Genomic DNA, 24,890 nt, shown 5'->3' with positions numbered 1-24,890 from the left:
CAATTCTTGGTGGCCGCCACTGAGCACTACCTCCTTTCACATTTAACATTGACCTGCATAGACATTGTAAAGTATCAACAAGTGTTATAACTAGCTATGTGAACCCAGTACCATTTATACATGAAGTAAATGACAAGCAGGCCTCCATAGTAAAGCCACAATCATGGCAGCATGAAGGAGATTCCTGACCTATCCATTAAATACAGCTGAATAGCTACTGCACAAAATAGAAATCTCTTTTGTTATAAGCATATCTGTAAGTGCCAGGGTACTGTGTATCATTTGTTGGTTATTAGTCATTTCTGGTAATACTGTCTTCAATAAAAACACAAACCTAAGTTTGTGCTTCTGCACAAAGCTATTCTTTCCCTGGTCTGTTCTCAAGCTTAACATCCATGTGATCCCCACATAAGAAGTGGCAGCTAACTACTTGAGTTACACATAAATAGGGGCCTGGTTATAGATGCTACCTTCATGAACATCACAGTGCAAACCTCATTTTAATCAGCCTGTTTGCACATGGATCTTTTGCAGCTCTGAAAAAATACTCTATCTCCATATGTACTAAAAAACAAGAGATGATACTCTTTAAAGTACAGTTCTCCATCTACAATAAAGCAATTTAAATAATTTATCCTAGTCCCATAATGTGAACTAGTTCAATAAAAGGCAGCTGATGTTTTAGGTCAGGAAAAGAGAGGGCTCCAAGGAAGAGTACCTCTAAGCAGGGCTTTTTTCCAGCCGGAATTCAACGGAACTGAGTTCTGACACCTCTCAGGTGGTTGCCATTGTGATTCTAAGAAGTGGGAAGTGTTTATGGTCAGTTCTGGCACCTCTTTTTCTAGAAAAATAGCACTGCCTCTAACATATTGCCAGTTTTTCAGCTATCAATGTGTTTCACATAGCTATGGGACATTGATATATACTGATATTGAACATGCTCTATTTTGCACCTTGGCACTATGCCTTCATGTCTACAATGCTGCTGTATCAAGCAAAATGAAGGACGGCTCTAATAACACTTTCATCAGGAATGATTCTATAAATTAAGTGAATTCAGAGAACCTAGCTGTAGTTATTTTGGATTCTCTGTGCAAGCCTCCTGCAGGGATTCACAATCCTTGGCTTGCCTTTATAACAAATCATGCTTGTTATGACTCACCGTGCCGAGAGATGAGCTGGGTCTTACTTCATATCACACCATTCTCTAAGCTAGGAGGTCAGTGGGTGTGGGGGGACGCTTGCTGCTTTCCAAGAGTCTCCAAGGCTCAGTTAGCTGTTGAGCACCTGCTCTTCTCAGGAGAAGCACATATATTCTTCCTCAGTATTGCACTCAATAGGTTGGAAATGTGCTCACCAGTGATATGTTTGTCTATGAGCACTTCAGTTTTTCTTGATAAATTGAGTTATGAAAAAGCTGTGCTGCAGAAAGCTTGAGTCAAGAGGTTGCCATGTTTCACCCACCACCGCAAATGTTTTCTTGCTGTAACAGACTTTCTGATTTGTCACAGCTTTGTATGCCGAGTGTATCACCAAAAAGAACAAAACAAATAAAACAAATCTGCACTCCTCTTTGCTGGATCAACTGCTATCATTACTGGCTCTGATAAGGTCTATTGCCCACCCCGCCTCCCAGGTGACATAAAAAGAATAACAGTAGGGTCATCATTAGAAAGGAAGAACTACAAATAATAGTATTACAAACAGAACAGAAGTAATGACTTGTTTGACTCAAAGTTCTTGCAGTCCTAACACAAATATGAGGAAGTTTATACTATAGAAACTACAGCTTTAAATGCATCAAGGATATTGTATACAAAACCAATTTACTGTTTCCACAAAGCAGCTAGATACTGGTTTTGGCACTTTGAATGCAATTGAAAGTTTGCAGATGCAAGTCATCTTGGAGATGCTTTTTTGTATAGGCTGAAAAAGGTAAGGTCAATTAGGTTAACCAGGAAATCCATCAAATATGTCTTTGATCCATATATGCCTAGACACCATCACTGATATTTGCAGATACAGCATAAGATTGTGTGAAAATCCGTTTTACATTTAACAATGTGTCTGCCAACTTTATCTACACAAAGACCTAAGATGAAGGTGAGATGTTCTTGCACTTAATACAAAATCTTATAGCACCTTCAAGAATAACAAATGCATAAGCTTTTGTAGATGAAATCCACTTAATCAGATACAATGTGGACTTGGGTTCATGAAAGCTTATGGCATAATAAATTTGTTGGTTGTTAAGGTGCCTCAAGATTCTTTGTTTTTGCTGCTACAAACAAACACAGTTCACCTTTCTGGTGTAAGTTTGAGATGGTTTAATAAGCTGAAGGCAGGAGCTTTGGGGCTGTGCATGTAGTGTATGAGCTCACTGAGTACCACCTAGATGAAGTTTGAGGAAAGCTATACTGCTACTTATTTTAGTTCTGACCTGGCCAATTCTCAGTGTACATGTACACAGGGCTAAAGTTGCTTTTAGGTTAAACCTATTTTTGATCAAACTATGTCAAACGTGGACATGATTGTTTCCAGGAGCTTTGAACTGGAGACTTCAACAACAACAACCAAACCCATTTGAAAAGTATATCATCTTACATCCATCTCAGGTCTTTGCAAGGATAAACTTGGCTAAAATGCTGCACTTGCCTTTCAAAATGTTATGCCCATACATAACATAATGCACATGAAAATAATGCATTCAGTGAAGATGCTTTGAAAGAGTAAGTTTAATTACTACTCCAAGTATGATAGCTCTTACTACGAGAGAGAGCAACATCTTACATATACTCACTGGGATGCAAATGTCTCCCGGCTGATTTGCAGACTTCCATATGCATACAACCTCCACGTGCAATATGCAGCAAGTTGCTGGAAGGGAAATATATATACATATATGTTTACCCTACCTGGGACTAAGCTCCCAGCATTTCTTTTATTTTTCAAGAACAAATTTCCCTAATCTCCACATTAGCTATGATCAGAGTATAGGGGGCTTATAATCAAACGTCCCAGAAAGTTAATGCCCACTGAGTTGATATAAATCTTAACAGTTTCTCCCAAATCCCTGTTTGGCAGCAGCTGTTTGTTTGGAAAAGAAAGATCAAAACCATTTCTTTTGTGTGTCATTTATTTATGTTTTGTTCTCTGAGCCAAAGCCTGCAAATTGGCAGGCCCACCCCAAACAGTTCCAAAAACCTCTTTTTCGGTCATCAAGGCAGCTTCTAACTGCAGCTCTCGTCCTGCAGAAACCACTTTCTTCACAGCCTGAATTACTGCAGGAGGGCCCTTTGTGTATGGTCTGAGCCATGTACGTGTTTCTTCCAGTGACTCAAGTTCATCAGATGAGGACAACACGGCTTCTACCAGGCCAATACGAAGGGCGGTCTCTGGATCCACTTTTACAGCACCACTCAGCAACTTGAGGGCAGGGCTGCTGCCAAGGATTTGTACAAGCCTGGCAGCTCCTCCCCAGCCTGGTACTAAGCCCATCTGCTTGTGGACAAATCTAATTTCGCTCTCCGGGGTCATTAACCTGTCAGTGAGAAACAAGTATTCAGTTGTTAATTTATACTGAAGCTTAGCAGTCAAGCCATCTCAGTTCTCTCTGCCTCATTCCTATGCAAAGCACAATTTCGGATGGCAAGATGCAGACTGTAAGTGTTTTCTAACTTTAGGCAGGCTAATGCTACATCAAGCAAGCAATTTGCAGAGACTGAATCCAAAGTAAGGCAAAACAAATGGATCACTTTGAAAGGGAAGACAACAACCTTTAATCCAAAATGAGAAGCCAGCATTTTTATATTAGGTTGAATATTACCTTTCAGATCAGAAATACGCAAGGACAGATTCTTATTATCACCTCAGCATGGGTCAGGGGTTGTTTAAGGACAACCTATGCTTATTTTAAACGACTTCAGTCTGAGGAATTGCAATGAACACATATCTTCTTCTTTGGCGATCACTCGTAGCTGAGTAAGATTGTCTTCCATAAACACGGTTTTAACAATGAGTCCGTAAGTGACTGGAGGCCAATTCTGGACCCACATGTCCTTCCACAGTGGGGACATTGGTTCCCAGGCGGGAGTTGATCACAGTGTGGATTTGCCAGGCGTTCCTTCCTTTTAGCATGTTTCTCCCTTGAGTTCGAGTGTCTTCAAAGTCCATGACACCTTTGGTAAAGGCTGTTCTCCAACTGGAGCACTCGCAGGCCACTGTTTTCCAGTTGTCAGTGTTTATACTACATTTTTTTAGATTTGCCTAGACAGTCTTTAAACCTCTTAATGAACACACATAAAACCCTATGGGCACGGGGCTGAAATCAGATGGCAAGACTGGGAGGGATTGTTTTGCCATGAATCAGCCCATGTTTTGCTGGGCTTTCTTAGCTAAGCAAACATTTGTGGTCATCAGGATCCCATTGGTCCCATTTTTATTTTTTTTAAAAGGAATGCCAAATATGCTAAATGGGGCTTACTCCCAAGTAAATATGCACAAATTGTCAGCCCTATTCTGTTTATTTATTCAAAGCCCTGGTCCTAGTCTGTAAATTTATTCAATGCCCTAGTCTTAGTCTGTAGATTTATTCAAAACATTCACATTTTAGTGAAGAATCCAGGCAGCACGAGAATCAAGAAGTGATGGGGAAAACAACAGAGAAAAATGAGATTTTGTTCTATAGTTCAGTAAAAAAAAAGAGAGAGAGAGATGGCAATTGCTATAATTGTCAGGACCTTGCCTTTTTTTGCATCTCATGTGAATGCTCTTTATTGTGCTTTAAAAATAATAGAGAGAAGCACAATGCTGAGGTTAATGCCACTTTGCAGAGGAAAACTAGTGCAGTTACCAGCTGAATTGGAAAAGGCCAAGCAAAATGATAAAGGGGCTGAAGTAACTCCCATATGAGGAAAGGTCACAACATCCAGGACCCTTTTTTGGGGGAGGGGGATAGGGCAAATAAGCGAGAGAGAAAATGATATGTGCAAAATTGTGCATGGTGTGCAGAAGGAAGGGACACCTCAGGAAGCCAAATGTTACAGGTTTCAGGGCAGACAAAAGGAAGTGCTTCACACAGCACACAGGATTCGCTACCCCACAACATAGTGGTAGCCACCAACTCGGGAAACTCTAAAAGGGCCTTATACAGATTAATGGAGGACAAGACTATCAAAGGCTCCTGCCCATGATGACTATATATTAGCTCCAAAATCAGCGGCGATGTGCCTCTCACTACCAGTCGCTGGGGAGAACAATTAGGAAGAGTTGATGCTGCACTCGTGTCTTGCTTGAGGGATTCCTGCAGGCATCTGGTTGGCCACTGAGAGAACAGGATGCTAGACCAGGCAGGCCTCTGGTCTCTTCCATCAGGGCTCGTCTTATGAACCTGATGATATGTTTCTGTACTTTGCTGGAATAGGGCCAGAGGCTTGAACAGGCTTGCCACAGTAAATTGTTCGGCAGCATCCGCTGGCTTTCGCAGCTCACGTCTTCCATCTATGAACTTACCTTATTGTGTACTATCGTTGTGGTGATAAAACCTTGGCACAGTCAGAGTGGATATCAGGGGGGAGAAAGAGAGACAGTCGCACATAGGTCAGGAAGCAGGAAGGAATGAGGGGTGGATAACGGAGGGGAAGAAGAGAGGGAGCAGCAGGCAAGTATGGGGCGGCGGTTACGAAGAAGGAAGAATGAGGCTGAGATCAGGATCATACAGAAGACAGAGACAATATGCAGATTGAGAGCTTCTGGAGATGCAACAATACATGCATAGGTTTTATTTGCTGGGTAGGCAGAACTCTGAGTTTCTCCCACTGATTTTAACCAGAAAAAAAATCAAAGGAATGTATGCTGTAACAACCTGAACATGGAAGGCATAATTTTTGAGAGAAGAAGTTCTTATAAACGTGCAGCCACTGCTGCCACCATTCTCCATGCTTCCCTCACAGGCCTACACAGGAGGAACATTATGTGGACATTGTTGTTGTTGTTTAGTCGTTTAGTCGTGTCCGACTCTTCGTGACCCCATGGACCAGAGCATGCCAGGCACTTCTGTCTTCCACTGCCTCCCGCAGTTTGGTCAGACTCATGTTTGTAGCTTCGAAGACACTATCTAACCATCTCGTCCTCTGTCGTCCCCTTCTCCTTGTGCCCTCCATCTTTCCCAACATCAGGGTCTTTTCCAGGGAGTCTTCTCTTCTGAGGTGGCCAAAGTATTGGAGCCTCAGCTTCACAATCTGTCCTTCCAGTGAGCACTCAGGGCTGATTTCCTTAAGAATGGATCGGTTTGTTCTTCTTGCACTCCATGGGACTCTTAAGAGTCTCCTCCAGCACCATAATTCAAAAGCATCAATTCTTCGGCGATTTGCCTTCTTTATGGTCCAGCTCTCACTTCCATACATCCTGGAGGAGGAACCGGCAAGCCACTCCAGTATCCCTGCCAAGAAAACTCCATGGACAAAGACAACAGGCATATGTGGACATAAGCCAATATTATCACGTGTGCTACACAGAACTCAGTCATGCAGACAAATAATCTTCCGCACTGAACATGGACTTTTAAGGTTGTCTAGAGAATGCCCTGTTTAATATGTATCTGCTTGAAGCTGCTTTCAAATATAGAGAAATTTGTTTGGATTATTGCTATTAATAGGTAACAAACAGAAAAAAACACACCAGCAACTAGACAATAATCCAAAACACTGTGGTCCATGCTGCTGGGAAAATGGCAACTCTGGGCTATATACATAGAATTGTAGAGCTGGAAGGGACTCTGAGAATCATCTAGTCCAGCCTTTCTCAACCTGTGGGTCCCCAGATGTTGTTGAACTACAACTCCCATCACCCCTAGCTAGCAAGGCCGGAGCTTGGGGATGATGGGAGTTGTAGTCCAACAACATCTGGGGACCCACAGGTTAGTCCAACCCCCTGCAATGCCGGAATATGCAGTTGTCTCATACAGGGATTGAAGCTGCAGCCTTGGCCTTATCAGCACTATGCTCTAGCCTGCTGAGCTATCAGACACATTGTTTGAAACAGGATGGAAATTAAACACAAGGGAAGGGCTGTGGCTCAGGAGTGGAGCCCATGCTTTGAATGCAAAGGGAGCCAGGCTGAATCCCCACCTTCTACGGGTAGATCTGAGACAGGATGAGGGCAGGCAGACTGACTTAGGTGGAGTCATGCCCATTTTTCTTAACAGGACAGCCTCCACGGCTTGCAGCTCTAAAAACGTGTTTAAAATGCAGATGATTAAAAAGGCCGGTCTGGCTTTTGCAGGTCACTGCAGATATCATGAACTCAGCTGACCAATGGAAGATTAAAAATGAGTATCCCTCACACTTCATGCATAAAGTGATCCCTCCATTTCTTAGCTTGCACCTTATTTCTGTGAGCACATCATTGACTCACATGAACACACTGCACCAAGCTTGCAGCAGTGTTTTGTCAGCTTACATTTCTCAAGAAGAGCTCATATGTGAATGCTTGGTGTGAAATTTAGGCCATATATTTGTAAGAAAGAACTGTGAACAGAGGAAACTTCATTTCGCATTAAAACCATCTTGTTTACTGGACCGCTGCTCTGGATTTAAAAAGAAGAAATAAAAAGACCATAACAACGCCTGTGTGTTCCTCTCTAATGATATGACTTGTGATTCAAGTGGCATGGTCTGGAATACTAATGATTTTTACAGTTTTCCTAGAAGAGAAGGATAAGCAACCTAGAAAATGCAAGAATTTGATCTGCCATAGCTCCAAAGCTTTATTCACTGGCAAGCAGGGGGAGTGAGGAGAGGAGGGGAGTGTGATGGAGCCACATATCTCAGAATCTACTTTGGTATCACTTACACACACAACAAAGCTGAGTGTATTTTGACACCTCTGGCAGTATTCTAGTCTGACTGGAGTGGGGGGGGGCTATTTACAGATGTAGAGTCTGCTTCAAGAATATCATAGGTAAAGCTAAAGGACCCCTGGATGGCTAAATCCAGTCAAAGGCGACCATGGGGTTATGGCGCTCATCTTGCTTTCAGGCCGAGGGAGCATTTGTCCACAGACAACTTTCCGGGTCATGCAGCCAACATGACTAAACTGCTTCTGGGGCAATGGAACACCGTGACGGAAACCAGAGTGCACATAAATGTCATTTATCTTCCCACCACAGCGGTACCTATTTATCTACTTGCACTGGCATGCTTTGGAACTGCTAGGTTGGCAGCAACTGGGACAGAGCAACAGGAGCTCACTCCGTCGCACAGATTCAAACTGCTGACCTTCTGACCTAAAGTGTCTATAAAGGTCTAGGCTGTGCCATTTTTTTTTTTAAATGATTTTTATTGGTTTTTTACACATACAAAGACAATACAAAACAAAACACATACATCAAAAACATACAACAAAAATTTGACTTCCCCATACCTTCCTTTCACCACATCCTTATTTTGCCTTTCTTTTTTTAAGCAACCCTTCAGTCAATTTTTAATCAAGTCTCTTTTAAATTTACTTAAGATTTAACATTTACAGCTGTAATTCTTTGTTTCCTACCCCTTGACATCTTATCAGTCCACAATTTTACAATAGTTTTTAAGATATATTTTAAATTTTCTCCAGTCCTCTTCCACTGTCTCTTTCCTCTGGTCACGGATTCTGCCGGTCATCTCTGCCAATCCCATATATTCCGTCACCTTCGTCTGCCATTCTTCCAGAGTAGGTAGTTCTTGCATCTTCCAATACTTTGCCAACAAGATTCTTGCTGTTGTGGTTGCATACATAAAAAATGTCTTATCCCTCTTTGGTACCAATTGGCCAACCATGCCCAAGAGAAAAGCCTCCGGTTTCTTTGCAAATGTCCACTTAAGGACTTTCTTGATTTCATTATAGATCATTTCCCAGTAGGCCTTAATCTTTGGGCAGGTCCACCAAAGATGATAAAATGTGCCTTCAGTCTCATTACATTTCCAACATTTATTATTGGGCAAATGGTAGATCTTTGCAAGCTTGACTGGGGTCATTTTCATTATATTCTCTTTCAAGGCAGTACATGCCGTAAATTTAATGCCGGTGGTCCATAACTGTTCCCAGTCAGCAAACATAATATCATGACCAATATCCTGTGCCCATTTAATCATAGCTGATTTCACCGTTTCATCCTGTGTGTTCCATTTCAGCAGCAAATTATACATTTTAGATAGATTCTTAGTATTGGGTTCTAGCAATTCTGTTTCTAACTTTGACCTCTCCTTCTGAAAGCCAAGTTTCCTGTCCTGCTTAAATGTCTCATTTATCTGACGATAATGTAGCCAGTCTCGAACTTTATGCTTTAGCTTCTCAAAACTTTGAAGCTTCAACTTTTCACCATCTTGTTCTAAGATTTTGCAATATTTAGGCCAATTAGAGTCCATGTTAAGTTTTTTCACTGCCTTTGCTTCCATTGGTGACAGCCACCTGGGGGTTTTACTTTCCAATAGATCCTTATATTTATTCCAAACATTATACAGTGCTTTCCTAACAATATGGTTTTTAAAGCCTTTATACACCTTTACCTTGTCATACCACAAATATGCATGCCAACCAAAACTATTGTCGTATCCTTCCAGGTCCAAAATGTCTGTATCTTCCAGAAGTAGCCATTGCTTCAACCAGCAAAATGCTGCTGATTCGTAATAAAGTCTTAAGTCTGGCAGGGCGAAGCCCCCTCTATCTTTCGCATCAGTTAAAATCTTAAATTTTATTCTGGGTTTTTTGCCCTGCCAGACAAATTTAGATATATCCTTCTGCCACTTCTTGAAGCAGTCCATTTTGTCTAGGATCTGCAACGTCTGAAACAAAAACAGCATTCTCGGCAATACATTCATCTTGATAACAGCAATTCGGCCTAACAAGGAAAGTTTCAGCCTGGACCATATATCTAGATCCTTTTTTACTTCTGACCAACATTTTTCATAGTTATCTTTAAATAAGTTCACATTTTTAGATGTTAAATTTACCCCCAGGTACTTAACCTTTTTTGCTATTTCCAACCCGGTTTCACTCTGAAACCTATCTTTTTCTTCATTTGTTAAATTTTTTTCCAACACCTTTGTTTTCTGTTTATTTAGTTTAAATCCTGCTACCTGGCCGAATATCTCAATTAATTCTAAGACTCTTTTGGTACTAGCTTCTGGCTGTTGCAAGGTTAACACTAAATCATCTGCAAATGCCCTTGATTTGTATTGTTTAGCTCCGACCTGTATTCCTTTTACCAGCTGGTCCTTTCTAATCATATTTAACAAAACCTCCAGGACAGATATAAAAAGTAGAGGAGATATAGGGCATCCCTGTCGTGTGCCTTTCTCTATTGGTATTTCATCCATTACCACATTGTTCACAATTAGTTTAGCACTTTGTTCAGAGTATACTGCACCTATACCATTTTCAAACCCTTGGCCTACCCCCATCCCATGGAGATTCTTCTTCATAAAATTCCAAGAAATGTTGTCAAAGGCTTTCTCCGCGTCCACAAATATTAAAACTGCCTTTCTGTTAATGTCCACCTCCAGCAACTCCAAAATGTCTATAATGTTCCTCACATTATCTGACATGTGTCTCCCTGGGAGAAAGCCTGTTTGATTCTTGTGAATCTCCTCTACCAGTATTCTCTTAAATCTTTTCGCCAAAACGTCTGCAAAAATTTTATAATCCACGTTCAAGAGTGATATAGGGCGGTAGTTCTTAACTTGATGTTTCTCAGTTTCTGTCTTCGGTATAAGTGAGATGAATGCTTCTTTCCACGATTCGGGAGCCTTTTTCCCCTCTAGTATTTGATTACATACTTCCTTCAATGGTTGTATTAACCATTCCTTAAGAGCTTTGTAATATTTCGCAGTCAAACCGTCTGGTCCTGGTGATTTACCCAATTTCATATTCTGGATGGCACCCTCTATTTCTTGTTCTGTAATTTTTTCATTCAAAATCCTTTTGTTTTGTTCTGAAATCTTTGATAATCCATATTTTTTAACGAATTCCTCTATTTCTTGTTCGTTTGTAGGCCCTTGCGCATACAGTTTTTTAAAGAAACTTTGAAAACAGTTACTTATCTCATTTGGTTTGTTAATAAGTTTCCCATCTATTTCCAAGGATGTCACAGTATTTAACTTTTGTCTCTTTTTCAGTTGCCATGACAGCAGTTTCCCACATTTATCTGCCGATTCAAATGTCTTTTGCCTCATTTGCTTTATCTTCCATTCTATTTCTTGATTCGTCAATTCCATGTATTGCGTCTGATAATATTTTATTTCTCTTAAAATCTCATGAGACTTTGGTTTGGATCTCAATTTCTTCTCTCCTTCTTTTATTTGTTTCAATATCTTTTCCTTCCTCTCATTTTGTTTTTTCCTCTTTATAGAGTTCTGCTGAATTAAGAAACCGCGCATCACGGCCTTACTTGCGTCCCATACTATTCTTTTTTCCACCTCCGTTCTCAAATTTATCTCAAAATAATCCTTCACTATTTTTTGGGCCTTTTGATAAATTTCTTCATCTCTAAATAGGGTGTCATTCATCCTCCATCTGAAGGTTCCAGCCGTTGTTAATTTCATTTCCATCTTCACTGCATTGTGGTCGGAGCAGGTTTTTGTGCAGATTTCTGTTTTTTTCACTCTTGGTGCCAGATTGCTAGAAATCCAAATTTGATCAATTCTGGTCCAGGTCATTTTTGCTTCAGAGAAGAAGGTTCCCTCTCTTTCCAGAGGGTTTTTTGTTCTCCAAATATCAATCAAGTCCATGGTATCAGTCAGTTCAAAGAAAGTCTTTGGTAGTCTCCCGTCCTTAGATATTATTTGTCTTTGTGCTTTGTCCATATTTGTGGAGACAACTCCGTTCATGTCGCCCATCAATATGATTTTAAAGTCCATAAAATCCATTAAAGTCTCATGCAACTTCTTGAAGAACTCGGCCTTCCCCTCATTAGGTGCATAAACTCCTACAATTAAAGTCTTTTCTCCTTGGATTTGAATTTCCACTGCCAGGTATCTTCCTTCATCGTCCTTAAAAATCATTTTTGGTTCCCATTTTTCCTTGACGTAAATCACCACCCCTCTTTTCTTGACTTTATCTGAGGAAACAAATTCCAGTCCTAGTCTCTTATTTATCAAAAGTTTTCTATGTATCCTGGCAATATGGGTTTCTTGCAAACAGATTATGTCTAAATGTTCTTTCTTTAATATATGAAACACTTGATCTCTTTTTCGGGGATGGTTTAGACCATTGCAGTTCCAACTCAGAAATTGCAGGGACATTTTTGTTACTGGGTATTTTTCCCACCGACTGCTCCAAGTTCTTGTTCCTCGTCGGTCGGTGCTGGGTTCAATCCAAACAATAAGTTTGCAATGTCCGGTATTTCCCTCTCCCTCACAGTTCCTTTCTGAAAGTCCTCAAAGTTTCTCTCCAAAAAATGTTCTTTATCTTGAATTGTTTTTATTTTAATTTTCTTCCCTTTGAAGTTGAAGGACAGCCCTTGTGGGAATTCCCACCTGAATTGGATGTTATTTTGTTTCAATAAGTCAACTAAGTCTTTAAATTGGGTTCTCACCTCCAAAAAATATCTGGGAATATCTTTAAAAATCTGTATTTGGGCGTTTTTGATGACCAGTGCCTTCTGGAAATGTAAGTTCAATATTTGTCTCTTTCTTCCTTAGATCTCAAGGTAATTAGACAGTCCCTTGGTTTCTTGCCTTGCTTCCTGCCAATCAGGAAGGCTGTAGTTATTGCAAATTCATCTTCCTCTCCCTCTAACTCATCACTCCAAAATTCTTGGAACTTATCTGTAAGAAATTCCCCAAGCTTGTCCTCTTCCTCCTCTGGTACCAATCTCAATTTCAAATTCTTTCCTTTCCTCTCCAGTTCCATGAGGGCCAAGGCTGCATCATGTTCATATACTTTCTTTGCAATAGGAACAAATTTCCCTTTAGTTTCCTCGGCAGTGCTCTTTGCGCTCTCGGCTATTCTCCTTGTTTCTGTACTTTCTTGAATTAAACGATTTATAGAATCTGTATTAGACGATATTGTCGTTGTGTTCAAATCCAGTCTTGCTGTCAGTTCTGTCAGTTTCTTAGAATTCTCTGTAGACTGCTTGGTGAGTGCTTCTAAAGATTCATTTATCCTGAGCAAAGCCTGTGTCATGGAATCCATTGATGCTGTTGTTACTTTTTCCTGTGCGGCTAATGCTCCTGATATGGAGCCTCTTTTCTTTTGAGCCTGCTTTGCTTTGGATCTTGTTGATATTTCATCCAGTGGGCCGCTCATATCTCAAGGTCGTTCCCACAGGAATAGTTGCAAGTGGAAAATCCCACTATTTCTGCCTCAATACAACAGTCTCTCTTTTAGTCCTCTAGAGGGAGTACATTGTATCCAGTACAGAAACAAAGAAACAGGGAAAGAAATAGCCATACAAAGTTCCAAAAGCGAAAGTCCAAGTAAAGACCCTACTTTGTTGCGATTTAAGATGTTACAGTTTTTGTCCACTAAAGTCCCGTTATTTTATTTCAGATAAATCTTACTTTGTATCCACAATCTAATTTGACAGTTCACTTCCAGGCGCTCACTGCTCAGGCAGCCTGGCCAGAGGTATCGGCAGTGGAAAGTTTCCCGTTCAAAACTCCTTTCTTTAAGCTGATAAAATTAAGTCAATTTTCTTCCCCCCCTCTCCTGCTCATTGGGGAGGAGGTCCTCTTTCGATGTCAGGTTTAACAGAGTTAAAAAGCATAAATACGTTCCCTTTAAGCACAGCTTAATCTTTTCGTTGCTCAGTCAATTATGCAGTTCCGGGAGGCAGACTTCCTTAATTTTTGCCTATCCCGTTTTCAGCCGAATCTTCTTAATTTTTAAAGTCCCGTTCACTTTGTTTGCCGTTCTTACTCACGGGTGTTGTTGCCAATCGGTAGTTTCAGGAAGGAATCGGCGCTCTCCGTCAATGGCGACGCGGCTTCGCTCCGTGAGCTGGGTTGCGATCCTCAGCACCGCGCTCACACCCGATGCCGCTCCGGAGCCTTTAAAAAGGCTCTTTCGCGATACCGGGGGGCTCAAAGGTGCCCACCGAATCTCCTTGTTCACAGGCTTCAGCGCCTGTGATTTTAGGGGTCCCCCGCTCGCCGTAGCGGGTCAGACCCGAACTCACGGAGCAGCCCTGCTTCGGAGCTCGAAGGAAGGACCGCCATTAACGCTGGCGCCGACCGGAAGTCTTCTAGGCTGTGCCATTTTATCCAGACGAGGTAAGTGTGGGTTATTCAGGATAGAAACCTGCTCAGCATTTTATTTTCTAGTCCAATTCAAAGGTCACCTTCTCCCAGAACCGGGTGATCAGTGGAACTGACCTCCAGCTTACAAACTTCTGCTTCCCAGCTCTGCATCTCCCTTGAACTGCAACAGAGAAGGGGGACCTGAGGGCTTCATTCACATTGAGTGTGTGCCAGCAAGTTCCTCCCTATCTTCCTCGGATTTCTTTATTCTTCCCTTACCAGAGCACTGTGAGACAGAGCTGCAGAAAAGCCAGCCATGTAATGTAGTAATCAGACCTATGCTAATGCCCTATTCTCCATCCCCCCTCTCCATTTCTATATCATTGCTAGTAGCACTGGGAGGAGTTCGAAAGTGATTGAAGTTAAAGCCATATCTTCAGTTAGCAGAAGCATTAAACATGAGATATCAAACTGAAGTTTCCCACCTCAGGCCAGCTTGTAATTATACAGTATTTCATGCTTGTAATTATACAGTAATATCTAAACTGTGTGGCTAAATGCAAAGCTATTTTTAATTGATGCTTCTCCCCCCGCTTAAAAGAAGTTGAAAATTTGTTTCTTCACATAGCTCTTCAACTTCATTTTTTTCCGTGCCAAATAACCTGATGGTGGTATGAGGCCTAATTACATAGATTCTGACACAAGGAGCTGGCATTAGCACAGGAGTCGAACACAAAAGGAGGATGGCGGGTAGAGGAAGTGATCCATGGGTCATGGGTGCTTTAGTTGAGATTCCTGCATTGCAGGGGGTTGGACTACATGATCCTTGAGGTACCTTCCAACTCTACAATTCTATGAAACCCAGTACCCCTGACCATTGGCCAAGCTAACTGGGCCTGAACTCCAAATGGCCGGCATTCTTCTGGCGTGCCTGTAACATTAGCTCATCCTCCAGCAGCACATGAGCATGGTGAATGCCCAGCCACCTGGAGAGCAAACCCAGCCTGTGACACTTCCACTTCTGCCCGCTACCCCGGCTACCAGAAAAAAGGAACTCCCAAGAGTTACAGGTTAATTCACCACCGGGGAGGGGACAACTAGGGCTTTTTTCAGCCAGAACTTGCCGAAACTCAGTTCTGGCACCTCTCAGGTGGGCGCCATTGCCATTCTAAGAGAACAAGTGTTCTAGAAAAATGGCACTGGGGACAACCACTGGCTAACTCTCCTGTCACCAATCAGTGAGTTTGTTATTTATTTAGTAAGTGTCTATCCCACCTTCTCCCCAAGGGAGAAGTTCTCCCCGCTTGTCATTTTATCCTAGCAACAAAACGATGTGGTAAGTTAGGCTGAAAAACAGTGACTGGCCCAAGGTCACTCAGTGAGCTTAATGGCTGAGTGGGGATTTGAACCCTGATCTCCCAAAGCCTAGTCCAATGCTTTAACCACTGTACCAAACAGGTCAGCCTGTTTCGCCCTCCCCTGCTTTCCACCAATGCATGCAGTCTGAAAGAGGAGTCTGACATGCAGGGGGAAGCCTCCTGGGTTGTCAGAAGTATTCAATTAGCACCTCACACCCAGGTTTCAAATGAAGATGTTTTTTATTAAAGTCAGAGATGAAGGTATAAGGAGAGGAGAAAGAGAACAGGTAAGATAGCACAAGCAGAAAAGCAAACAGTTTACTGTCTAAACAACCCACACTAGACAACAGAGCAAGGATTAGGGTTAGGGTAGATACAATTCTCTATGCAGGTATGGCTATGTGCACTCAGACAATCACTACAGGCACTTGGGGACTTGACAAGGGATGCCTAAGAGGATGAAAGGTTGATACTTCTCAACAAGTAAGGAAGGAGGAAGTAAAAAGATGACAGCAGGGAGAGATTTCCTAATTACTTCAGATAGACAGAATCCATGGGGGGGGGCGCGTTTCAGCTTGCAATGCGACAGGAAAGTTACTATGTAATTGGGAATCTATGCCATTAAAGAGACGGGCATTTCGTTCTCAGGCTTTTCTCCAAAATGAGCTGTTCAAATATAAAGAAAGGGGGTAGTGGAATTGCTTGACTTTATGACTAAGCTACAGGAAGTAGCGATGGCCACCCATTCAGAAGGTTTTAAAAGAGGATTAGACAAATTCAAGGAGGATATGACTATCAATGGCTTCTAGTCAAAATGGTTATGTTCCGCTGCAGTATCCCTCTGTATAGTGGTAGGTGGGAATAATGAGCGGGCAGAAGTCTGTTGTACTCATGTCCTCTTTTGAGCTTCCCATAGGCATTTGAACAGGATGATGGGCTAGGTGGGACTTTGGCCTGATCTCTTCTCATGTTCTTATGTAACCAGTTCTCTTATTGTGGAAGTTAAAAAGATTCCTTGTACAGTGGTGCCTCGCAAGACGAAATTAATTCGTTCCGCAAGTCTCTTCGTCTTGCGGTTTTTTCGTCTTGCGATGCACGGTTTCCCATAGGAATGCATTGAAAATCAATTAATGCGTTCCTAGGGAAACCGCCTTCAGACCAGGTCCGGGGACAGTCTGTCCCCGGACCTCTTCTGAAGGCTGGGGGGCGGGGACAAGGGCTTTTCTTCCCACCCCCAGCATTTTAAAAAACCTGGGACAGCGGAGGACTTCTCCGCTGTCCGGGGCGATTTAAAAGCCCCTGGGAAGGCAGGCAGGGGGGACAAAGACTTTCGCCCCCCGCCCGCCTTCAGAAGGTGTTCCCGCCCCCCGCCCGGCTTCGCAGCAGCGCTACGAAGCCCGGCGGCTGGGGCAGGTGTTCCCGCCCCCCCACCCCGCTTCGGAGCAGCGTTCCGAAGCGGGGTGGCTGGGGCAGGTGTTCCCGCCCCCCCGCCCGGCTTCGCAGCAGCGCTACGAAGCCCGGCGGCTGGGGCAGGTGTTCCCGCCCCCCACCCCGCTTCGGAGCAGCGTTCCGAAGCGGGGTGGCTGGGGCAGGTGTTCCCGCCCCCCGCCCGGCTTCGCAGCAGCGCTACGAAGCCCAGCGGCTGGGGCAGGTGTCCGGGATCTCTTTTGAAGCAAGCGGCTGCGGAGAGACGCGATCTCCCCGCAGCCGCTTGCTTCAAAAGAGGTCCGGGATCTCTTTTGAAGCAAGCGGCTGCGGAGAGACGCGATCTCCCCGCAGCCGCTTGCTTCAAAAGAGGTCCGGGGGCAGCGGGAAGAGCTGCCCCCGGACCTCTTTTGAAGCAAGGGGCGGTGGGGAGAAGCGATCTCCCCGCCGCCCCTTGCTTCAAAAGAGAAGACCCGCTGTCCCCGGGGCAAGCTTCGTTTTGCGAAGCAAGCCCATAGGGAAATTCGTCTTGCGAGGCAACTCGAAAACGAAAAAACCTTTCGTTTTGCGAGTTTTTCGTCTCGCGAGGCGTTCGTCTTGCGGGGTACCACTGTAATCCAACATTTTCACAACATAGGACAAAACACTCAAATGGATGTAGGAGTTCCCTTTAAAATATTCCCTTTTATTTATAAAAAAAATTGTTAAATTGCCTTTCTATCAACATACACTCAAGGCAATCTATTCTATTTAAAGCCAAGAGCAAACAGCACAAAGGATTGTTTTAAAAACCCCACGATACTATGGCAGCTATGGCAGCATGAAAGAAAAGTGCTAGGAGAATGAAGTAGATGAGATTGTATCTGCCACCCTTTCCCTGGGCACAATCCAAATGTGAAAACAATGTCTGAACCGGGTCCCAAGTCTGCTCAGGGATGCATTTAACCCTACCTGAAGTCACATGCAGTGGTGAGTTCCGCTCCTCCTCCCAGAGCTTTCCCTTGCACTAATGCAACTGTAATCAGAGGTAACCTACACAGAACGGGCAGCAAGAAAGAAACCATTCAAAATTACAACTACAGTCAAAGGCATGCTATTCCAACCAAGACAAACAACGGTTTGTCTTGGAAAGTAAGCATGACACATAAACATAAGAAACAAAAGCAATTATCATAGCAACAGTAAAAATACAAAAAAAGCAGTAGATATGCTTCATATTTGTTTTACGGTTCTCTTTTGTAGGCTATCTTGAAAATCTAGATTAATAAAATTACGTTTTAATTTTTTATTTTTTAAAAAAGGTGAAACTAAGCATTAAAGTGCACACACATTGTGAAGACTGCCGGGTGGGGGGGGGATTGTAAGCTTTTATGTTTTTCAGACTTTATGGAGGACTGGCACCTGTTTAGTTTTGTCCATTTATGGTGCCCTGTCATGACACCCCCCCCGGAAAGCTACCTTATCTCTGCATATATAAAAAAGTTTCTTTTGGGGGAAAACACATAACCAGAGTCAGACATTCTGTTAAATTTTCTAATCTTTTTTATTCTGTATGACACATTTAGAAGAACAATTCAAAAGCTAATACAGTGGTACCTCGGGTTTCATATGCTTTAGGTTACAGACTCCACTAACCCAGAAATAGTGCTTCAGGTTAAGAACTTTGCTTCAGGTTGAGAACAGAAATCGTGCTCCAGCAGCGCAGCAGCAGCGGGAGTCCCCATTAGTTAAAGTGGTGCTTCAGGTTAAGAACAGTTTCAAGTTAAGAACGGAACTCTGGAACAAATTTAGTACTTAACCCGAGGTACCACTGTATGTGGCTAGTGTGGTTTTCTGCTCTCAAGAGGCCAAAATTAGAAATAGTATATGAAAGCTACAGCCCCCAAAATTGACATGAACTGATAATGAAACTCAGTTATAAGACTATTCCTTCAAATGTGTCCTGAAGAACTGGGGACTGAGAGGTTACTGGCTACGAATTTTGGGGAATTCGTTTTCCGAAGCTCCCTCTCCCACAAGTTTGCCTCACTGTCTTTCATCCTCTGTCATCTTATTCTCGTGTGACCTTGGGCAGTGATTATTCTATGCAGCAGTAAGTCTGCATTCTGTTATAGAAACGTCTGAAACAATGGGGAACAGGATTAAATGTCAGAGAAGGATGGACTTTTGTTTCTCATCTGGAAGTCCTTAGGTCATTCTACAAAAAAAGCCCTCTCATAAAACTGAAGGTCAGAAATAATCCAAAACAATAGCGGCACGAGAAATACGGCTTTCCAGTTACTAAGAGAGCCTTAAGAAATGCTGGAGAGAGAGAAACCTTTGTGGGGGTGGGGGAACAGATGGTGGATTAAACTAACAGTCTCCTCCTCTGCACATGTTGCTTCCATACCCCTATGTAGGTTGTGGACATACTGCTTGCCAACTTTTAAGAGATGACTTCAACACTTTCTAGAAATTGAGACAGAAGTTTCAGGGGGTGGTATGTCCCTGCCCCTACCACCAAAGGCTTTGTTGTCATTTCGGAAAACTTCAAGACTTCTAAATGTCATCTGCTTATAAGAACCAACGTTTTAGTTTCCAACATCTCCAGGCTTACAAATCATGCAACATGAGATGCCAGTTTTGGATTTATTTATTTTTTGCTAGGGCTACAATTCAAGCTGTTGAACATTTTAAAAGTTAATCAGACAAAACACACTAACCTCATGAGTCTGGTTAAGGTGTTTTGCATGAACATACACATGTCCATCCCATCCTATAAAGAAGGAGGAAAACAGTTAAAATTATCCTGAGGTACACAAATGCCCAAAGGGAATAGCTGCTCTGGAACGTTCTACTGATTCCAACTGAGCTTACATATAATAAATTTCCTAAACGTTTTGCCTAGGTTCTGTACTCTAAACTGTACCAAAGACATTGTGCTCCAAATCAGCTACTCACTGCTACCAATGGCTCCATAAAGATGCTAAATAGCACTGGAGACAAAATAAGCACTGGGACATTCCACAGCATAACTGCCAGGACTCTGGTGCTCGGGTCCTGTTTACAGGTTTCCCACAGCCATCTATCCGGTTGGCCACTGTGAGATCAGGATGCTAAATGAGATGGCTCACTGGCGTGATCCAGCAAGCTCTTCTCATGTTCCTTAGACACATAGTCATCCAATGCTACTCTATGGAACCAGCCCTGCAGGTAAGTACAGAACCAGTGCAGAATAGCATTTGCAACCACTAACCTACAGAGCTAATTCAGGAGGAATCTATAGTTGATGGTCTCAAATGCTGCTGAAAGATAAAGCAAGACTCACTTGACCTTCTCCTGATGGTCATCCATCAGGGCTAGCAAGGTCAACTGGGCTGCAAAACCAGGTTCTACCCAAAACTGGTAAGAGCCAGAATAATTGGTTTCATCCAAGAACATCTGTACTAAGCACTTTCCCAAGAAAAGAGGTCTTTGCATTTAGGTGGAAGGTGTTGCCTGCTACTGGATCCAGAGCAGGCTTTATTAGGAGTGGTTGCAGCACCATCCTGCCACATAACGATGCATTAACCACTTGCTGGACTATTTCCCCCCATCCAAGCGGGTTAAGAGGGCAAGTCAGCATTGCTACAAGCCCATTGTCCACATTGTCAGGCCCCAGTGGAATGAGTGGCCGGAGATAATGTTTGGTGGCCAAGTAGGAGTGACTGGGTTAATGGTGTGCTTGTGTGTGCTGGTGAAGATGTAGTATGGGTTGGGCGATATTAAATTAGTGCATATTGTATGACTTATGCAGATGTAGCACAGAATTTGGGTGGGATGGTAAACAGTGAGGCGAGTGTTGCATTTTGGGTCAGGGTGTGCCTTGGCAAGGGAGAGGCTGAAAAGGGAAGGGGCTCCTGACTAAAGACAATTCAAAATGTGCTGCTGTGTTTTTGCTTTGGGCATTTTTCTTTTTGTTATCTTGTAGTTTCTCAGGCTGTTTGTTATATAAGCATATTGCATTCGTTATTTTGTACACTGCTTAGTGGCTGAAATAGGGACCCTGCAGTCTCTAGATGCCGATTCCTAGCTTTTACAATACACAGGCTTTTTTATTTTGCAAAACATTTTTAAAAAATGAATTTGAGACCCTTAGCCTTTTCTGTTTTTATTTCTATCTATTTGGCACATGTTTTTGTTCTCTTCTTCGTCTACCTAAAGGCAGCCTGAGTGGCTGTACATCTCTCTCTCTCTGTGCAATTTTATTGCTGTTTTGACATGGTATTGTTGTTGGCTTGCATTCACTTTTTAACTGTTGTAAGACACTGCAAGACAGCTCATTATATATATATATATATATATATATATATTTGCTTTCGTATATATATAAAATTAGGAATACAAATTCTATTCATAAATGAAATAGGATTGAATAAAGCTGAAGAACAAAGACATTTTCCACCCTAGGCAGTGATCTCACTATTTAACTTAAAAAACACCCTGAGCAGTGCACAAAGCAGTCCAGAAGAGAAGTCTAAAGTGTTGATGAATACAAAGATGTCTGTGTTTATGGAAGGGAAGGGGGGGAGGAACTATTCATAGTGAAGAGTTTCAAAACAAAGCCACATTAATGATCTCAGAGCATTTCTGCTTCTACAAAGTAAGACTGTCAGCTGGTGCTAACTCTTGAATGGCAACCAGAAGGCGGACTGGGGGAATGCAGGCCATTATTAATATCTTATTAATTAAATGCCATGGAAGGCAGAGACTGAAAAGGCTTTGGCTCTTGGCTTCAGTTAAATGAGCCTAGTAGATTGAAGAGGAGCCCTTGATGAACAAGACCAAAAGCACCTATCTGGTTCCACATCCTATTTCCTATGGTGGCCAATCAGATTCCTCTAGAAAGTCCATAGGCAGGTGAAAGGAGGCTGCATATATAGCCGTCGTGACTAGTAGGTAGCCACTCATGGCCATGTCTTACATATCAAACATTCTCCTCTGACAAAACTGACTGCTACAGAAAGGCATATCCAGTAGTTTGGGTAGTTCTTTCAGAGAAGATTTCCAGCTAACATTTAGCTGCTCTGCACCGCACAATAAGTTAAACTATGGGCTACTGAGACCACACAAACATGTGAACTCCCAGAGAAGAACTTTGCTTCTCCCCAGTCCTTTTTGCTGCAATGCTGCGTTAAGCTAACCAGTGCCAAGGAGCCAAGTCATCAGAGGGATGGCCTTTTCACCACTGCTGGAAAAGACCAGTGACATTTTTCGTATTTTCTCAACACCCACAGGGCAACACCATTCCCCAACAACAAAACCTGTTTGCGACCCTGTAACATGCTGTACAGTAAGCCTGCAACTCACACACACTTAACTTGTGAGCTTTAAGCGCTTGGCAATTTATTTATTTTTTAACAATTAAAAGAAGGGAAGAAAGGAGGCAGGCATCTGGGAAGAAAAGACTTTGGCAGTCCCACTTGCCATTGTACCCAATGTATTTTGACTATATGCATTTGGGCTTTGGGTGCAATCCCCAGAATGTAGGACTTCCTGTAATTATTTTCAAAATGTGCAGTGAGAAACATCAAGCAAGGGTGAAAATAAATTACTGCTAGGCAAGATATAGTCTGAAAACTCACACTCAAGGTTCTTGAAAGACACTGGGAGTTCTGAGCCATTATTTAGAAACAACTCTCCTATGATTCAGATACCAGAAAGCAAAAGAACCTCTCACTGTAGTTAAACAGAGGGTGATATGCAACATTTGTCATATTCAGAGTAGGCTTAAATCCACTGATTTCAAAATGACTAATGCTGGATTATCAGGGAATTCAGCCAAGTGAAAGGAATTTCAAAAGGGAGAGATTACAGCACATGCTTAGCTCTCCTATTGTAATCAAAGGGACATAGAATGTGAGATAACTTTACACAGCTAATTACCAAAGTGATTTGGGAAGTCTGACATGCTTTCAGAGAATGGAATTTAACAAATACTTAAAAAAAAACCTTAAAAAACTGGGGTAAGTCTGCTGCTGAGAAAGTGTTTTAACCAAATCAAGTCAGACCTCCGCTTCATACTGTGAGGAATATACAATGTGTGGTCCATGCCAACAAACCCAGGAAACAATTTTATTGAACCAAATTTGGGTCACAGTAATTGCACAAGTTTATGACTCATGCCAAGGAGTAAATTTATTTTATTTCTCACATTTTGGAAATGAGATTTCCAAAGGATAGAAACATACAGCAATCAGTTGGGAGAGCACTGTCTTTTTTTCTTGCTGTAACAATAAACAAAGCCAGTCATTTCATTTCGTCCTGAGGAAAGTGAGAGCACTTTTCAACGCTGGCTTGAAAACCGCTGTTAATTGACATGTTACAGCACTGGACAGGTTACTCAGCACTAATGACAGCTTTTAGTTGTCCTATGTCGCTTTATGGATCCAAGTCCTTTTTTAAAACCTAGAATTAATCCTGCCATTATTTAAACAAAGGCTGTGGCTGAATTCTTGCAAAGAATGAGATGTGATTGCAAGGAATAAAATGGACAAATATCCTCTGTGGCCAAGAACAACAACCAGCTTGATACTGGGAATTTCTGCCTCATCCTATGTAGGTTTACTCAGAAACCCATCCCAGTGTGGGACTTACTTCCAAGTGTACATAGGATTGCTGCCTGAGGAATAAAATAAACCTTGCAAAAATCTTCTCAGAAGTTGTCCCATTCAGTTCAATGGAGCTTGTTCCCAGATAAGTGGGTACAGTGGTTGTTCAATGGCTTGTCTCCTGAACAAGTCGGCTCCTGAACGCCGCAAACCCAGAAGTGAGTGTTCCGGTTAGCGAATGTTTCTTGGAAGCCAAACATCTGATGCGGCTTCCGATTGAGTGCAGGAAGCTTCTGCAGCCAATTGGAAGTTGAGCCTTGGTTTTCAAACTGTTCCTGGAGTCAAACAGACACCCGGAAGGGATTACGTTCGACAACCAAGGTACCACTGTATTTGGAATGCAGTCTAAATAGCTTCCCTTTAACAGGAGTCTCCCTCCACATAGATTTCTTTCCCATTAACTGAACTGCAGGTGAAGGAGACCGATCCACTTTAACAGCTTGGGAAACCAATCAAGCTCATCTTACTATCTGCAACCAGTCTCATTTCTCTGTGAAGAGCCCAAGAGATTTTAAAAAGTTTTATAGAAGAAATGCAATAAGCTGAAGGAAGGATTTCCAGCGAGGAAATTCTGAGTAATAAATCAAAGACACGACCCCTACACTTGCACTACTTGCAATTTGTCATTCACTTCTGAAATGCTGACAGCACATTCAGCATCCAGGCACAAAAGAGAATAATTGTTATTCTTTTCTTATGATGATTTTCAGGGTCATCTTTCACTGAGGAACAAGTGGCTCAGAACATTAAACAGTGCATGAGAAATTGATTTCTACTATTACCTGTGGGCTGGACAGCGCCCTGACAGCATTCAGGTCAGACCCTGAACAAAAAGTGTTTGCTGCACCACGGACAATTAGCCCTTTCCCATCCGTCCAGTTTTCCAATTCAGCAACCCTTTCCTGTAGCTCTAGCATCATCACACCTGCCATCAAAAGAAGGAACATGTGAGGGTCACCTTTCGAATGCATTTTATTAGAAAAAAGCTAGTTTGAAAACAATTATATGGTTCTATGATAACGATATACGATTCTATATGAAAAGGCTATACTATCAGCATCTATACTTTCTATTTTTTAAAAACAGAACTATTGTCGACTCTGTCCTGGCTGCACCTCTTTCCTACGCACTTTGGAAAGTGCTAGTGGAAGAAAAGTGCCAAGTGTCCCTCCAGGGGAATGGCTGGGTAGGGGTCACCAAACTTTTTTTAAGCCAATGAGCACATTTGGAATTTTGAGGAAGTGTTGTGGGTGCCAGTCGCA

General features: G+C 42.4%; 1 protein-coding gene across 3 annotated transcripts in view; it reads right to left on the bottom strand.

The window, feature by feature from the left end:
• Positions 1–3,118: 3,118 nt before the first annotated feature.
• ECHDC1 (ethylmalonyl-CoA decarboxylase 1) overlaps positions 3,119–24,890 on the bottom strand; it is a 32,857-nt gene continuing 11,085 nt past the window's right edge. For all 3 annotated transcript variants that reach the window (XM_081907214.1, XM_081907216.1, XM_081907215.1), the window contains exons 3-6: positions 24,411–24,553; positions 19,702–19,754; positions 17,951–18,031; positions 3,119–3,541 (exon numbers count right to left, since the gene is read on the bottom strand). In XM_081907214.1, the coding sequence (XP_081763340.1) occupies positions 3,136–3,541; positions 17,951–18,031; positions 19,702–19,754; positions 24,411–24,553 (683 nt within the window). In that variant the 3' untranslated portion in view covers positions 3,119–3,135. The remainder of the gene's footprint in view (positions 3,542–17,950; positions 18,032–19,701; positions 19,755–24,410; positions 24,554–24,890) is intronic.

This window comes from Podarcis melisellensis (assembly GCF_964234715.1).
Source record: "Podarcis melisellensis genome assembly, chromosome: 3".
Taxonomy (NCBI): domain Eukaryota; kingdom Metazoa; phylum Chordata; class Lepidosauria; order Squamata; family Lacertidae; genus Podarcis; species Podarcis melisellensis.
Note: the sequence above shows the minus strand (reverse complement) of the source record. Positions and strands in the feature narration are given on the sequence as shown.